The 17,625-nt window shown below is 44.1% G+C and overlaps 2 protein-coding genes across 2 annotated transcripts; both read right to left on the bottom strand.

The window, feature by feature from the left end:
- Positions 1-8,374: 8,374 nt before the first annotated feature.
- LOC123395358 lies at positions 8,375-10,078 on the bottom strand. Its single transcript, XM_045090350.1, has one exon. The coding sequence runs from the start codon at positions 9,142-9,144 to the stop codon at positions 8,617-8,619; it is 528 nt and encodes a 175-aa protein (XP_044946285.1). The 5' UTR covers positions 9,145-10,078; the 3' UTR covers positions 8,375-8,616.
- Positions 10,079-10,968: 890 nt separating this feature from the next.
- Positions 10,969-16,332, bottom strand: LOC123395356 (enoyl-[acyl-carrier-protein] reductase [NADH] 2, chloroplastic). Its single transcript, XM_045090349.1, has 13 exons — positions 16,161-16,332; positions 15,437-15,692; positions 13,820-13,929; positions 13,651-13,706; positions 13,463-13,547; positions 13,331-13,378; positions 13,150-13,224; positions 12,926-13,037; positions 12,281-12,332; positions 12,151-12,202; positions 11,833-11,890; positions 11,522-11,620; positions 10,969-11,419 (listed from the first exon to the last, which is right to left on the bottom strand). The coding sequence occupies exons 2-13, from the start codon at positions 15,681-15,683 to the stop codon at positions 11,289-11,291; spliced, it is 1,125 nt and encodes a 374-aa protein (XP_044946284.1). The 5' UTR covers positions 15,684-15,692; positions 16,161-16,332; the 3' UTR covers positions 10,969-11,288.
- Between the last annotated feature and the right edge of the window lie 1,293 nt (positions 16,333-17,625).

Here is a 17,625-nt window from a genome sequence, read left to right as displayed (position 1 = left end):
TAGTGAACACTGTGGCCCCCGAGTCTACTCCACACCATATTTTCAGCCTTACACTTTTTACTTCGTTGCACTTTCCGCCTTCAGATCTCACTTTGTAAACAATCTTGAAGGGATTGAGAACCCCTTTGAAGCGTTGGGTGCAAGCTTGTTTGTGTTTGCGCAGGTACTCTGGACTTGACGAGACCCTCCTTCTGGATTGATACCTTGGTTCTCAAACTGAGGGAAATACTTACTGCTCCTTTGCTGCATCACCCTTTCCTCTTCAAGGGAAAAACCAACGCGAACAAGAGAAGTAGCAAGAAGAATTCCTAGCGCCAAGGAAGGACTTTTGTTACCGTAGCATTCCTCCTACTGGATTGATACCTTGGTTCTCAACAAACTGAGGGAAATACTTATCTACTTTGCTGCCTCACCCTTTCCTCTTCAAGGGAAAACCAACACAGGCTCAAGAGGTAGCAGGCCCCAAAGAGCCCCAAGAGTTTCCTCAAGAAGAGTTTGTTGTGCTACTCAAGAAGAATCCCTATTGTCTACCTCGGGATGATGCTCTTGCAGGGCGTCCGTTTTGGAACAAGACCCAATCTCTTTTATATTCCAAGATCATCAAGACAAGGACCAACCTCTCTGTGGACGTCAAGAGCATTGATATGGGGCACGTGATCTCTAATACCCATACTGCTTATTTTGCTGAAGCTTATGCTCTGTACGAGATGTGGGTCTTGGTCCTATCATCGGTTTCAACAAAGGACTTTGAGAGCGAGATTGTGGCTCAATTCAATGCCACTGTTCACTTCCATGATAGTGATGAAAGGCGCTTGACCTGGATGACTGGTGCCTGTGTGCTACACTCTGATTGGAAGACGTTTATGAACTCTCTAGGCATTGCTGACAGGGGTATGGATGAGCCTACTGGCCTGAGGCCTCACACTGAAGGTATTCCTGCTATTCATAAGTCCAAGCTCATTTGTTACTTGAGGATTGTGAAGACTACCAAGGGTGACCGTACCGAGCTTATTCTTTTTTTGGACATCATGCATAGGATCTTTCGCAACTCTTTGTTTCCTCGTGTTGGGAACATGGACCAGGTGCACTCCTATCTTGTCAACCTCCTTCTTTTCTCCCAGAAGGAGCGATACCACGAGTCCACCTTGGATGTTTCCCACATTACGTGGATGGAGTTGAGGTCTGTTGCGTTTGACAAGAAGAAAGTGCCCATCTATGCTCCTCGTCTGTTCAAGATGATTGAGGACACCTGGAATGTTACCTTTCCTACTAAGCTATTGGTGACTGATAACATGGTCTCTCATGGTGTGCTCAAGCTCTGTGTGAAGGAGAATTGGGACATTCCATGTGCCATTCCAGACATTGTTGTTACTGATTCAGATGACAAGTCTGAGCCCAACTATGAGTTTGTTCCCAGATCCGAGACTGGACCTTCTTGGGCCTCCAAGCTCAGGAAGAGGATAAAGGCTATCTGTTGCTTCTAGGAAAAGGGTCAGTACAAGGCACACGTCGATGCCAAGAAGGCGCGCAGCCGTGACAAGATGATCATGCGGAAGATTGGCCTTGATGTCCAGAGCGGTTCAGAGGACAAGATCATTGATGAGGATGACTGGATAAAGGCCAATTGCCAATAGACGGAGTTTGAGAAGGAGGTGTCTACTACGGAGGAGTCTGCTGCTTCAGATGAGTCTGACGAAGATGATGACGGGGACTACTGAGCTTCTCTCGTCTCCTCTTTTTGGTGTCTCGATGCCAAATGGGGAGAAAGTATCTTAGTTTAAGATGGATTTGCCTTGCCGAGTCACGAGTGTGTTTATTTGCATTTGTTTTCTCCATCTCGTGAACTCGTTTATTGCTTGTTTTGGTTTGCCTTGGTTTGCGTTTCTCCAAGACTTGTGTGTAAACTTATGTATCGTGTAAGACATATGTTATCCCATCTATCCTGTTATGTCTTTACCTTTATGATATGCTTGCTGATTTATTTGTATTATATTCTATTCATGCAAGTATATAGCCTTGTCTATAAAATATAGGGGGAGTATTGATCCTAGTGTGTGTTTTTTGCATTCCAGAAGCATATTCAAATAGAGCACACATCTAGGGGGGCGTCTATATTTTGTAGGTTTTGGGAATTCCTTAGACTTCTTAGTTCATTTTTTGGCAAATCCCGTATTGTCATCAACCCACCTAAAAGGGGTAGATTGTAAGAGCACAGTTTCTCCTAAGTAATTTTGGTAGTTGATGACGATACCCTTTGCGGACTAATCGTGTGTGATATACTTCCAGAGAATTATCATGTGGCATGAGACGGTTATTTTCCCTTAGTAAGTGAAAGTTAAGACGGTGCTTAGTTATTGATTTAGGGTTGGTGGACTCAAGTCATAGATAATCACGTACTATCAAGAGGGGATCCGCGTTTGGAAAAGTTGGGTGGAACACTATCTCTCATTCTTGATTGCCATCCCTTTTTCGGAGCAAAAGAGCTTCCCTGATATAGTGCCCAGGAATTTTCTCAAGCGTTAGTACCGCCCTGGTGAGCGGTAGTACCACTCCAGCAGTAGTACCACCCTGGTTGAGTGGAAGTACCGCCCAGAGGGAGCGGTAGTACCGCTCCAGCGGTACTTCCGCCCCCTTCTGTCGCACCCACTTCCACCTATTTTTCTCTCTGGTCTCATACCTACCCTCGTACCTGGCTGAGCGGAAGTACCGCCAATACTGGACGGTAGTACCGCCCTGGTGCACGGTACTACCGCTTAGTTGGGCCAGTAAGGGGCTGGTAACTGCCAGGTACCCCCACTATAAATAGGGGTCTTCTTCCCCGAGGAGATCTTACCTTTTCCCTCACCAGCTCCATTGTTGCTCCAAAAGCTCAAACTTGCTCATTCTCCCTCCCTAGCCATCAACTCTTGTTGATTCTCTATGGTTTGGAAGAGAAGTCCCTCCCCCACTCTTCCACCAAGAGAAATGTTGTTCCCCCCATTAATCCCTCGCGGATCTTGTTACTATTGGGTGTTTGATAGCCCTAGAAGGAAGAGGTCACCTCGAAGCCATATTCCATTGTGGTGAAGCTTCGTGGTCTTGTTGGGAGCCTCCAATTGAGTTGTGGAGATTGCCCCAACCTTTTTTCTAAAGGTTCGGTCGCCGCTTCAAGGGCACCACTTAGTGGAATCACGACACCTCGCATTATGTGAGGGCATGAGGAGAATACGGTGGCCTTAGTGGCATCTTGGGGAGCATTGTGCCTCCACACCACTCTGATGGAGATGTACTTCCCTTCAAAGGGAAGGAACTTTGGAAACACAACCTCGTCTTCATCGGTTCCACTTGTGGTTATTTCTTACCTTTACTTGTATTTACTACTTGCTTATTATTGTTGTTGTTAGCATCATATAGGTTGCTCACTTAGTTACATATCTAGACAACCTATTTGTTGATAAACCTAATTTGTTTAAAGAAAAGTTTGAAATTTGTTAGTTGCCTATTCACGCCTCCCCCTCTAGTCAACCATATCGATCGTTTCACCTACCATATGATGCCCACCATCCCCGAGAGGTTCTACCCTGCCGGAGTCCAGGTGGAGAACACCCTACGCATGGGGGGGAACTCGAGGTGGACGGGTGCAAGGGGGCTGACCGAGTACTTCCTCTCCGCAGGCTATCACCAGCTCCCCAGGGGCTCTCTGGTCATGTTCCAAGTGGAAGATGTTACTAACAAGTGCTATCCTATTGGGCTTTTCATGAGGTTCACCAACCTCTTGGACGCCTACTACCTCCTCGGGCATGTTTTTTTGGTGTGGATGTGAGTTCATCGCATTCACCACATACAACATCTTCACGGATTTCGACATCGCCTTCCCCATCAATGAAAGCATGCACACCCTCCTGTGTCGCACCAACGACGACAAGTGAAGGAGTTGGCCTTGGAGGAGTTGACCTTGGAGCAAGAAAGCTGGAGGTGTTAGGTGTCGTGTGTTATCTTATCTAGGGTCCTATTTTATCTATGTTGTGTTGGGTTGATCTATCTATATAAGTTGTAATGGTACTATCTATATCATGCTTGGGTTGATCTATCAGGTTGATGTAATATCTAGTTCATGCAATGCTACTATTTATGCTACTATATTGATGTTTTATCTAGTTGATATGTGTCGTGCTTGATGTTTTATCTAGTTGATCTATGTGTTACTAATAAAAAGAAGATTCCACTAGCTAGCACCAAGAGCTTGTTAAATTGGTTCTAATCAAACCAGTAGCTACAACTAGAATTGAGAACACTAGCTAGCACCGAGAGCTTCTTAAATTGGTTCCAATCCAACCAGTAGCTACAACTAGAGTTGAGAAACTATTCTCTTCAATGACTTTTGGGGAAAAAGTTATCGAACATGCAACTAGGACATGCAACCATGGACATGCATAAAAACAATCAGAAAACAATAGTGGACAAGTAATTTTTTATATGTTTCATATGTTGTACGAACAAGTATTATTCTTTGCATTCTATGAAGTACATAATAGAGACAAGTAAAATTAAAAACAAATAATATTGTAGGAGTAACAAATATTTTCATGAACCATTCAACACTTAACATAAGTATTATTTTCAAAGGTTAAAAGAAGAAAAGTTTTTGTTTGAGTTAAGACAAGTAAAACATGTGCTAACTCTTTGCATTTCGCTGCATTTTGATTTACATTATTCCATGAAAAAATGCCCAACGTAAAAACATGTAAATAAGTATATGTTTGTTAGAGGTTTATTTCTTGAAGAAACATTTTATTTAGAGGTTGTAGTCGAAGCATTGTTTGCTAAACATGGGTGCCTCTATGCTATAAAAAAGGTTGTTGCCCCTACGCGGGAGGGCTGGTTTCTCTTTGGACATGGTTATTTTCTCATGGTCCAACATCTATTCAATAGCCCAGAATTATTTTTACTAAAAATGAATTTGGGTGTGCATTCTATTAACTGAAGAACAAAACAGGGGCATGAACACTAAATAATTTTCCAAATTGTTGCTTCGGTTCAGTTACATGAACTTGGCATGCCGCATAGATCGCGTCCTCTGCCCTAACAGGCCTAAATTCCCATTCTAATGATAGATGAACAACAAGTAAAATAAAAACAAAACAATGATACAACAATAGAACCCTCGTGTCATGATATTTGCTTGCTTCTGCAAATCGATCATCTGCATTAGATGTTTCTTGATCTTATTTAGTTCCTTGTTCAGTTCGGACTCCACGTGCAGTTCATCATTGCGTGCATACCTCTCCATCGACAGGACTCTCCCGCCCCTCTGTCCGAGCTCCCCAAATTGTCCATACCAATCGGCCGTACCCCTCCCAAATTGAGCTCCCAGGTTGCGGCCCCTCTCGAATCGATGTAGCCCTCAAAGTGAATCCTCTCAATATAATCATCCATCCACTCGAAATGGGTATATTTCTTCAGGATCTGAAAACAAAAACATGAACCCTAAATCCCAAATTTGACGAGAAAAAACGAAATATGGAGAAATCGAAGCAAACGAGAACGAAAGAACGGGCCAAGAACTAAGATCTAGCCATCCTTCATGCCATTTTTTAGATCAAACATTTCACAAATTCACGCCCAAAATTGCCATTGTCATCAGTCTTACTGGCCCACCTTTTAAGAGGTTGTGGGCATGGGCAGTCAGGGCACATTGTGAGTGGCACTGGACCATACTGTCGCCATTTTGAGTGTGTGGCGTAGGAGGTAGACATATGCGCTAGGTTGTCTAAGAAGAGAAAGATTGGGGAAAGGGGAAGCAAAGGGCGGCGGCGGGCGGACGGGCACGGGCGCTCGTCTCTTCAGGTCGCAGCGAAGAGGTAGGTCTCGCTCTTACATGGACAAGTTGCGGATCCCACCCTTACATGGATAAGTGCTGGGTCCAACCCCTAATAGCTAACGAGGGCATCAGTTCAATTTAAGGGGCATGTTGTGCCTGGGCTATTTACGCGCTAAAATGTGTCGCACCAGAGCCATTCGCTCGAACGACGTCGCTTTCATTGCATTTCCTGTCAAATGTGTCGCACACGAACTAATGACCTCTCTTGGGCGGCGCCATAATGAGCTCCAGGATGGCACGCCGCCCTCGATGGACTCCAGTGTCGATGATGTATGGGAGGAGGGACGACGCCTCGCTCGTCGTCTTTTGTCCGACTAGCCTAGGGCCAAGGCCGTCGCGGTGGTGCTCAAGGCCGCCATGGGAGGCGTCCTGCGGGCGGCGAACTGCGGCAGCCGCAAGCTCGTGCTTCGGGCGTCATCGTCATCGTCCTTGCAGACCAGGATACCGAACCTGGACGGGAACGACACGGGGACGAGCGAAGGTGGACGGAGGAGGGGATGCAAGCAAGCTAGGCGGCGCAATGGAGCTCCGTCCATCCATGGTACCTTCCTGCAGAGAACAAGAGAGAGGGTCCTGATATTCATCATACGTGTGACACAACAGACACCCGTTCACATGATCCTACATAACATATTCAGGAGGCAACCGACATGATCATGTATGAACAAACATTAGAACTGTCCACACGTCCGCGTGCAACTACTTCGTGTCACACGTCGATCGAACAACAACTGCTCACCCTCACCCGTATGTGTGGTACGAAGCAATTTTGCCATGACATTTTTTATGGCAACTTTAGTAACACGGGAATGGCAACTTTAGTTATAAAGCATGTCAATTTCTCTGTTTTGGATGAGAAGTTTCAGTTTTTTTTTTACTTTTTTCTTGAATGGCAATTTTATTTAACGTTAATTGTCACGTGTGATCAAACCATAGTTGTCATGTATGGCTACTCATGGTTGCCATGTGTGGTTAACTAGTTATCGCGTGTGGTTCAACCATAGTAGCTACGTATGGTCAACCGTAGTTGCCATGTGTGATTAACTAGTGATCACATATGCATAACTGTAGTTGTCATCTATCATCGTATGAGCGCCGTGTGGACGAAGAGCAGTTCGCCCACACGGTGATGTGAGCAATCGTGCGCTAATGGACTGGATGGTGTCCGTATGGACGAGGACCGGTTCATCCACATGCGCGAAGCTGGCAACTGCGCGCGGCTGCTCGTGCAAGCCATTTGGGCGAGCGCTCTGCTTATATGGCATTGAAATTTCAACAGATCCCTACAAGATTCATGCAATTCATGTGTGAACCAAATATTTTGACATAACACATGTGTGGACGTTATCATTTGGATTTTTTTATCAGCAACGATTAAAATGTATGAACTTACTTCAAATATCAGATGTGGGCATTATTATTGAGTTTTTTATCTAGGGATAGAGTCAATGTTTTGCCAAGTCGGCTTCTTACACATGGATAAGATGCAGTCAATGTTTTGCCAAGTCAGCTTCTTACACATGAAGCCTACCTATTAGGAAGTGTTGATGAGTGTTTTCTATAGAAAGATTAATTTTTAAATTCGATGGTTTTCTGCAAACTTTTTTTATAAAGGAATTTTATTACTTAAAAGGTTTAAGCATTACACTCGATCTCTGCATAGCTAAGATGCACACAATCATAGATCAACAGTACGGTAACTGAAAACAACAACAGACGTAATACGATCATGTAGACATAAATCATCGTTGCCTATGAAGGCCCAATCCGAAGATCAAGCTGCCATCCATGTAAGATAAAAATATCCTTCGTCGCATTTTCCAGTCGCATACAAGCCTCCATAAAAAGATCTCAAAACTCCATTCGTTGTAAGATGGACCACGAACAAAGAATACATGTGCATCGGAAGAGAACATGCAAATCATTAAAACATTATCATTTCTACTCAGCCACAGCGATCATATAACGACAAACGCTTCTACCCAAAAAATGGTTCTAAACTTATTATCTATCCCATTTAACCAATTGCCAAAAACATTGACAACGGAAGTGGATGGATACAAGTTAAAAGCCATTTGAATAGCTCAGCAAATAGAGCGTGCGAACTTGCAATCGAACAATAAATGTTTTATTATCTCTTTTTAAGGACAAAATACACACTTGGTGCTTCCATGCTAGTTGCGTTTGACGAGGTTATCTTTAGCTAAAATGAACCTTTGTGAAGGTATTTTCCGAGAATCTTTAATTTCACTGATACCTTCATTTGTCATATTTTTTTGTTATTATTGACTCGAATTGGAAAGTACCATCGAGAATTTCTTATTTTCAGGTAGATTTCAACGTAACTCATCAATAACTCATTTCTTATTTGTCATCTTATTTTCGATTCATCCATAATCTTAAAGACACCAAAGCGAAGGAAATGTTTTCGCCATTTTCTGCAAACTTAGCCGCATGTTTTGTGCAGTCAAACACCTCCGGTGAGTTTTGTGCAGTCAAACATGTTTTCGATCCATCCATCCATGTTTTGTGTCAAGCTGCAACATGTCCATGATCCATCGGAATTCAGAACCAGAGCAATCTCCATTATATAACAACTCATTTCACAAATCACAACATAATAAGTATAGCTCTTCATCAGAGTACAAAACTAGTAGAACTCTGAATTCAGCGGTCACACTCGACAAGCACACAAGGTACACCAGCTATTCGCCAAGCCAGTTTACACGCATATGACATCGGACGGGGTCCCGTCATCACGCGGAGCGGCCGCCAGGCGTGCCGCGCGCGGGCAATTGGTGACCGCCGCCCTCGCCCACCGCGTGCCCCGCCCCCGTCACCGGCAGGTAGCCGTCGTCGCTGCTCCCCGCGCGCGACCGGGCGCCCTCCACCTCGACGTCGTGGGCGTCCACGCAGGCGCCGGCGGTGGCGTGTTCCATGGCGGCGGCGTTGTGGCGCCCCGCCTGCGTGGCGCCCTCCACCTCAACGTCGCGGGGGTCCACGGCGGCGCCGGCGGTGGGGTGGTAGGACGCGGCGGTGGCGTGCTCCTTGGCAGCGGCGTTGTGGCGCATGGCGTCCTGTTTGGCGGCCTCCACCTCGTGGATCCGCTCCTGCTTCCTGGCCTCCGCCTCCGCCTTGGCCGCCGGGTCGTGCGCCTTGGCCTTTTTCACCGTCTCCTGCACCACGGCCTTGGTCTTCTCCTTGCCCGCCCACGCCGACGCGCCCACGTTCGCCACCGCCTCCTTGGCCGCGCCCACCGCGCTCGAGCTCTTCCCGCCCTGCATCGCTTTCTCTTGTCTGGCTCGCTGAATCAAACCAACACGAACAGACGCACTGCTTGTGTTTCCTGTCTTACTTCGATGAGGTTCTACGCTGGTATATATGTGGATGAATGTGAAGCGCTGATGCGTACAGCCGAGCGGGGGACGTGTCCCAGGTCGGCAGGGCCGAGGGGCACGTGTAATCGGATGGAGGAGCTGCTGCCGGCGACTGTGGCACTCCACGCGTGTCCTCTGGAACTCGAATCGATTCCTCAAAGGAACAGCAACTCGTTTTGTTTACGAGGACGAGAAATTGCAGCTTAGGCCAACTTTCTTCTCAGTCAGCGACTTAATGCTTTGCTGGTATTTCCATTAAAGACATGATCCTTATAAGCAGTGACAGCGGTTTAGGGTTTAGGGTACTAGGTTAGGTGGAACAACAATGATATTATTACATATACATTTATTTTATTTATTATCTTTTAGCGTATACAAGCTATTTTAAATTCTCAGGACGGGCCATGATCCATCCTGACCATCCTCTATCGCCGTCGCTGTTTATAAGTGTTCACGAACATATAACATTTTCAAATATTTTTAGATAAGTTTAGTGACAATGTGATACTTAACCATTGATACAGTTACGCTAGCGTTTTCTTTCTTCCTCTTGAAGCAAAAAAGACGATCTCGCCAGTGCCTCTCGTCAGGAGAGTTCCTCCGGCGGATCCATGAGTACAGCCGGTCAGGAGAGTTCCTCTTCGTCTACGACTTCAATCGTCGGTCATGAAAGGGGTTGTCAGATCCATGCTGCGGATAGTTTTTAGACCAAAGTAGCTTGGTTTCTAGACTGCTCATTGTCTTGGTTTGATGATGGCAGCGGCGGTGTTGGCAACACTGAATAATGATTTTTTAAATTCTTCCCTGACAATGTGATTGACCCTGTGGTTGGCAATGAATTTCGAAAGCAATATGTTTAAGTAAGGATGGTGTGGTGGACTTGTGCTCTCATGCCCCGCTGTTACGATGGTGTTTACTCTAAAGTCGTCGTCGTCGAGCTTGAAAGGTAGTCCGAAAATAAATGCAGATTGTGGTATGCATTGACGACATATGAAAGATGTGGATCATGTGTTAGGTACATGGTTCGTAGATGGCAGATTCCTCCTTCGACGTCTTAGTCATGTGATGGTGTCAGATCTGGAGTTCGATGGCATGTTGACTCGATCAAATTCGTTCAACGGTAATGGTTTCATCATTGGTGAATCATTTTGAAGGTTCGCAGAGTTGTATATCAACGATGGAGTCACATTGAGCTCAGGTGAGGAGGTGATCCGTCATTTTTTTCTTTAATAGTTGTTGTGGTGGTGTCAAAGGCAGATGACGGGCATTGGTGTCAAGTTCAAGGATTCTTCGGTTTTGATTGTGTTTCTTTGTGCAAACGCAAACTAGCGTTTCGTTGTCTTTTCAGTTTTGTCATATCAGTTTTGTCATATCGATATTTATGTAACTTGACACAAGATTGTTACTAGTTTTCAGTTTTGTCACATCGATATTTATGTAACTTGACACAAGATTGTTACTAGGAAAAACACAAGATTGTTACTAGGAAAAACACAAGATTGTTACTAGGAAAAACACAAGATTATTTCCAAGAGGTTGGAGCGGATAAACCATTACCTATTTACAAGAAACAAATCCTAAAACAATTCCTATGGTTTGCAATCCTATGGACAAAAACAAACCAGGCAAGAAAAGATCCCAAGGATTTCAATCCTCCAAAATTCTTTCAGAATACTTTGAATCAAAGAGGGCCCAAAGCTATTGTAGTTTTAAAACAATGCAAAATAGATATAATCACCAAAATGCAATTCTTTTATTCAATTTCATTTTCTTCTTTTGTCTCCTCTTCCAAATCCAAGGCACAACATGATATAACAGACCAATGTACTGCACTATCACACTTCTATTTCTTCATGACAACTTTGTAGTCCGGAGTACCGAAAGCACGGCACACAATCATCCATGCTTCAGCAACTTTCTATCCTCAAGCTACTACCATCGCTCTCACAAATTCATGTTGAACTACACGAACAGCCTAGTTTTGGATAGGGCCAGTGACAGACCACTCCAGTTCGAACTCACTACACCCCATTCAGAAATCAAGAAAATGTTTATGTAGACAAAGTAGGGCTGTCAACCGCAAGCGCCATCGTGTTGAGTCCATTGTCGACATAAACAGTTGAACCAGTGATTGCAGATGCCAATGGAGACACCAAGAATGCTGCTGCGTTCCCCACTTCCTCTGTTGAACATGCGACGGTCTATAAGTCACTTGTAGAAGAAAGGGATGCACCAAGATGCTGGAGAAAGAGTAGTGGCAAGAGGGAAAAGCGACAATTTTAACCTGCCAAGAGTTCCTTCTGCAATGGTGCGTTAACATAAGAGTACTCGATCATCTTCTCGATGAATCCAATAGCTTTTGCAGCTCTGCTCCCCAGGGGACCTAAGGAAATAAGAAAGAACCAATTCAATGCATGAATGATGATGATACTGAAGGCACAGGCATAATAGAACTGCTGCTGAGCTGTTAAAGCTGGATGCTATAGAAACTATATCTGTTAATTTAGTACACAGATGATGTTTTCTAACGTAAACTTTATGCCAAAGGATTTCCTGATAAGAGGAACTTGTTAACCTTCTATTAAAAGAAGATACCTGCTGATATAGTGTTCACTCTGATTTTGCCCTTTCGGCCTGCTTCAAAAGCAAGAACCTACATAGAAAAAAAGGCAAATTTTAGCATGGTCCCTCTTACCTGCCCTTTTTACATGAGGTAAGAGTACAAAATAGATCTGAGCCATTGTTTTGATTAAGTAGTGGTCTGATTAACTCTTACCTTCTTACCTCCCATGTGAAAAGAGGTAAGAGGGAGCATGTTAAAATTACTCTAGAAAAAATGGCCTTGAAATCAATATACACAAAACAAAGCACTATTTGACATCATAGTGGGTCATGTCACGAAGAAGCACATACTCTTGTATCACTCTCAAGTGCTGCCTTTGCTGAACTCATGCCACCACCATAGCTACGAAGCAACCACCAAATAGATCATAAGAACAAATAATTCACTTCATAGCTGTGAAATCACTAGAAGAAGATTTACCCAGGGATTGTCCTTTCCGAAGCAATGTATGTCAAAGAGATACTAGCACCTCCTATTAAATATTGAAATTACAAAACAAAGTAAGCTGGGTCACCACTCATTAAATATTAAAAAAATACACAGTGAGAACAAATAGTTTCCATCTGATTAACAGAAATAATGTCCACTGAACAAGCTAGCCATAGGCTTGTTTGATAGACCATCACTATTTACCATAGCAATGCATATGCCACACAGCTACAGAAATGTGATAATATTTTTAAGCAAGCCTATCCTATTTGTTTAATGGAGTTACCTAGAACATGAAATAAACACTAGACAGATTGACCAATTATATTGTTTGTATGGCATGTCTTGATACAACAAAATATATTGCTGCCTTATCATTATTTCTGGAAAATGTCATGTTCTGTACCCCTCGTTTGGGGGTGGCAATTTAGCAGCGCACATCATTCATAAAAAGCATCATGCAGATTCACATTGACATCTGTACTTTATCCAACGGTCAACCCAATTGAAAAGCAGGTGTACTAGATAAATACCGGTGAGCTTGCCAAATAGAATTCAGATGGTAGCACAGCAACAAAAGATAACACCATCAAAACAAAAAAAGAACAGACAAAGCATATTGGTAGGGACTATTACCTGGATTCATGATGGGAAGGAAGTGCTGAAGTAAAGAGATGAATGAGTAACTAGATGCTGAAACTGCAGCAAGATACCCACTTCTTGATGTCTCCAGCAAGGGCTTTGTTACCTTTGAAGTGAAATGGAGGTTAACTAAAAAATAAATGCTAACAATAGAGGTGAGATGATGGTGACAGCAATGGAATGCATGGGTATGTCTGTATGTGCATGGGAAGCTTCACCTCAGGACCATTGGCAAGAGAATGCACAAGGATATCAATGCTGCCAAAATCATCCTTCACAGTTTCAGCAACTTCCTATCAGATGAAAGTATGCAGGAATTAGGTCTTGGATAAAAAGATTTATGCAGCATGGTATTCAGTAGATCACCAGTACGAGTTTAAGAGACATGCCGTAACTTACCTTCACAGTCCATTTTGAGGACCCCGCGTACCTCTTATTTGCTTTGACCTACACCCGGAAATGAAAAGGTCAATACAGCCAGAATTGTGACAGACAAGGAGAATATCCCAAATGATGACTTATGAGCATTACATCTTCAGGAACATCCTCCAGGGAGTCAAAAACTGCATCCAGTGGGTAGACTTTAGTAATCTCCATAAGGGATCCATCAGGCAGCCTACATCAAGTGCTTGTCAAACACCAGAGATAGGACAATAGATCCAGCAAGGAACACTGAAGTGGACAAACAAAATTAGGGTAGAAGAACTAGATGAGCATACTTCCGTGATTCGTCAAACTTTCCACGTCTCAAGCTTGTCTCGAATATGTTCAGTGCCTGCAAATGCAGATGATCTGTAAGATTGTTCAACAGAATATCCACTACAATAAATGAATAAATTTCATGAAAGAGGTCAACTTCTTTTAGAACCATGAAAGAGATCAACTTACAGGCACCCATGTACCAACAAGAATTTCAGCACCAGCTGCAGCAAGAGCCTTTGCTATTGCCCAGCCATAACCATTATCATCAGCAACTCCAGCAATAAATGCTCTTTTACCTGAAACAATGGCGCATGAACTAGTCAATTTACAGAACTTAGGTTAAATCATCTCCTAAAAAAATAGTTGTATCGATTTTATGGCTCTGAAATTGCATAACTCAAAAAGCTGGAGGTGAAGTGCTAATAAAGAAATTAGCCTAATCAGTTTACCTTAATAGTAATAAGACGCATATTCTTGCAACTAACAAAAAGAATCCAATGTTTAATTTCTCATCGCATTTTATGCAGTAGAATCTAATACAAATCAACCCAATCCAATGCAAACTTAAAATTCTTGGGGGTTTTATTTTGCGAACTGAACAACAAAGATGGTACAGTAACATCCCTATCATTAACTTTGCTACCAGGCATAGAACATAAGAGAGAGTCAGAGAGGTGACTGCCTTTTGGGCTAGATCTACACAAACTAGAAAGCATCAAGTTGGAGAGCAGCTCCCCGCGACTAGCTCTCCAAAGTGTTTTAATCATAATTTCAGGCAGAACCAATGCATGCATGTAAATATGTGTACGTCTGTATTACTATATTATCCATATAAGCATTCTCATGAGCTTATTAATGAGTCACTCAAAAGAGGAACAAAAGGACCAAACTGTCAAAATGAACACCTCTAGGCAGACATGGGGATCCACACAATGGAAAAGGACACTCGATGAAACAGTAGTGCACATTAGAGACCAGTGGTGAAAAATATTCTGAAGGGAAAGCATGAAGCTGCCTCATTGCAAGGTTGTGCTCGGCCTGACCATAAATCCAGAAATAATATCCATGATTAAGGCAGCACCAGTAGAGTAATGTAAGGGATTGGGATTTACAATAAATAGGCTCAATGTGGCGATGAGAGGTTTTATGGCATCACCTACTTCGTTAACTGTTTTCTTTGACAGAATATTTGGAAGTTTTGTCTCCCAGGTCAAGCAAAGCTTAATTCAGACTGTATGTGTGTGACATTGTAGCTAAACAGTTTTGAATGGTATGTTTTAATCTTCATATTCGAGATATGCTGATTTGCTTCCGAGTGTCATTACATTTAAGTGTTCGTCTTTAGATTCCAGTGGGATTTCATTTGAATTATCTCAGCATTCCTTTCTTGTATTTTGTCGCACATAATACTAAATTTGGAAGTCCTGTGAGATCCGTGTTAACTCAAGTTCCCAGCCAGCCACCTTAGCTGAAGCAATATTGATTGAACTTCCGCAGTTCTGGAGTGAGACAGACATTTTATATAATATACTTCTAGTGCACATTTGAGCCGAAAATATATCTATAGTGGTTCTAAGGGCAACACACGGTACACATTTTCAGCTACTCTGAACTGGACCTTGCTCAGTTGTATAATTGCATAGACGCATACAAATTTAAGTGTTATAGCCGAACCACAACTGAAGCATATAGTAGTGCTTCTTAATAACAGTGGCACCGAAATTGCAAGAACAAACAATTAAGATACATTAACCCAAAGTACACCAATAACCATCTGTCAAATTGACACTTCTTGTAGCTTACCTCTGAGATCAATGGGGAGGCCCTGGACAGCTCCCTGAGACATCGCCCTGACGGCAAACCTCTTGTGGCTTACAGAAATGAGCGGTCCTGCTGACGCAGTCTTAACACAGCTTGCAAAGCCAGTTCTGGTGCTGAGTGCCCTTCCGAATGCAGAAACCACAGATTTCGACCCAAGCATTCGCTGGCAAGCTGGGATGCAAGGGCGTGCCGCCACCATCTGCATACCGGTAGCTGCAGATGCACCCATCGTAGTCGACTGCAACGAGAGCAAGTGAAAGAAAATGTCACGCTCACGCATGAACTGATACTGATAAACAGAGTATATGGCTGGGGAGCAAACTTGGGGTAAGAGTTTTGAATCGTGAATCCTAAGTTAAGTAGACCCACAGTCCCATGTTCGGTTCGGCAAGAGGATTGTCTCTGCACCGTGAGGCCTGGGAACTTCGGTAATCTTAAGGCCAATGGTGCATAATTTCAAATTTTCTGCTAGGATAGCAAACGTCTACTTCATCCTGCATGCCTGACCCGAAACACAGTCCCCCCACATTCTGTCCAGGAGAGACTCTTGGCATCGGATTGGCGCCGGGTTAACCTCGAGCGCTACGCAAGGAAACATATTCCAAATCCGGCCCCGATGGGGAAGCACCGCCGCACAGATTTAGAGAAAATGGGAGAGCACGAACCCTGGAGCTGTTGGATTCGGTCTCGTGGAGAAGCTCCTTACCTCGAGGAAATGGGAATGCGGCGAGGGCGAGGGCGAGGGCGCGGGACGGGGGCTGGAGATCTGAGGAGGAGGGCACGAGGGGCGGATTGCGGCTGCGAGGATTGTGCTGCTGCGGGTGGGGGAGGTGAACAAACAGGCCGAGCGGAGGTGGTGAGGGTTTCGATGGGACCGAGGGAGGGGTTTGGGTTGGCTGAGCAACCGAGGCAGATGCCAGCTGCAGGGTTTAGGACAACTCCATCGGACCCACACATTTCGTGTACCTGCATTCGTTTGGATTAATTCATACAGATTTTATTGTGTCGACGTAATATTATCCGTATCCATTTTAAAACAACTCCATCGCCCATGCAATATTATCTGTATGCATACTATTTTAACAGATAGAAAACATAGCCCAACACGCTAACACAAATGGACGGTCTTTCCTTTTTCGTTCGTTCGTGATTCATTGTCGGTCTAAATTTGAGTCGGGTTTACGTCGTCGCGGACACAAAGTGAACCTATGCGACGTCCGTCCTTGTCCTCCCCTGACCCGTCCGACGGAGGCACATCAACATCGGTCATTCTTCTCCTTCACCATCTACATCGGATACCTCAGCCCATGTCATCATCACTGTCGCCGCTCACTTCCCGCCGATCGGGCGTTGCCTAGGTCGTCGCTCGCATCCACACACACTTCCCCCGCCTTCATGCCACATATGACGCCTGCTCTTTTCGGCGTTGGTGGCATCTTTTCACTTATGTCGTAACACCTCCACGGCACGCCACCCCCTCTCCTCCATAGTTAACGCCCTCGCTTCACGGATGTCTTCACTTCGACACACATCTTGCATGTACGAGGGAGAAGCGTGCGGTTCTTCATCTGTCGCTACTCCATCGCGCCCACAAGGTGCTTGGCGCTTTGATCACTGATACGTCTCCAACGCATCTATTATTTTTAATTGTTTCATCTTATTATATTATCAATCTTGGATATTTTATATGCAATAATATGTTATTTTATATCATTTTTTTAGATTTACTTATTAACTCAGTGTCAAGTGTCAGTTTCTTTTTTTGCGTGTTTTTACCTTTTCAGAGAAACAATACCAAACGAAGTCCGAACACAATGAAACTTTATGGGGGTTATTTTTAGACATAAAGATACCCAAGAAACTTTGGGAGGTGGCCAAAAGAGCCACAAGGGAGCGACGAACCCACATGGCGCAGGGGTAGGGTGCACTATGCAGGCTCATGACTCCCTCGACCGTCCTCCTGACCTAATTTCACTTCTGTATGTTTATAATTACCCCAAAACCAACAGGGAGACATCCAAAATACCTTTTCCGCCACAGCAAGCCTCTGTTCCACCGTGATCCCATTTAGAGGCCTTTTCGATAATCTGTTGAAGGAGGAATCGATCATGGAGGTCGTCTACATCAACCTTGTTGTCATCTCTCTCCCGATGAACTCATCAATGCCCATC

The sequence above is a fragment of the Hordeum vulgare genome, chromosome 5H (genome assembly GCF_904849725.1).
Source record: "Hordeum vulgare subsp. vulgare chromosome 5H, MorexV3_pseudomolecules_assembly, whole genome shotgun sequence".
In the NCBI taxonomy this organism is placed as follows: Eukaryota; Viridiplantae; Streptophyta; class Magnoliopsida; order Poales; family Poaceae; genus Hordeum; species Hordeum vulgare.
The sequence above is the reverse complement of the archived record's forward strand: the minus strand, read 5'-3'. Positions and strand labels throughout refer to the sequence as shown.

Excerpts from the sequence above, each read along its gene's own strand:
- LOC123395358 (XM_045090350.1), bottom strand. The coding sequence starts at position 9,144 with ATGCAGGGCGGGAAGAGCTCGAGCGCGGTGGGCGCGGCCAAGGAGGCG.
- LOC123395356 (XM_045090349.1), bottom strand. The coding sequence starts at position 15,683 with ATGGGTGCATCTGCAGCTACCGGTATGCAGATGGTGGCGGCACGCCCT. Across the intron at positions 13,379-13,462 it reads TGGAGGATGTTCCTGAAGAT|GTCAAAGCAAATAAGAGGTA; the intron begins GTAATGCTCATA and ends TTCCGGGTGTAG. Across the intron at positions 11,891-12,150 it reads CACTTGAGAGTGATACAAGA|GTTCTTGCTTTTGAAGCAGG; the intron begins GTATGTGCTTCT and ends TTTTCTATGTAG.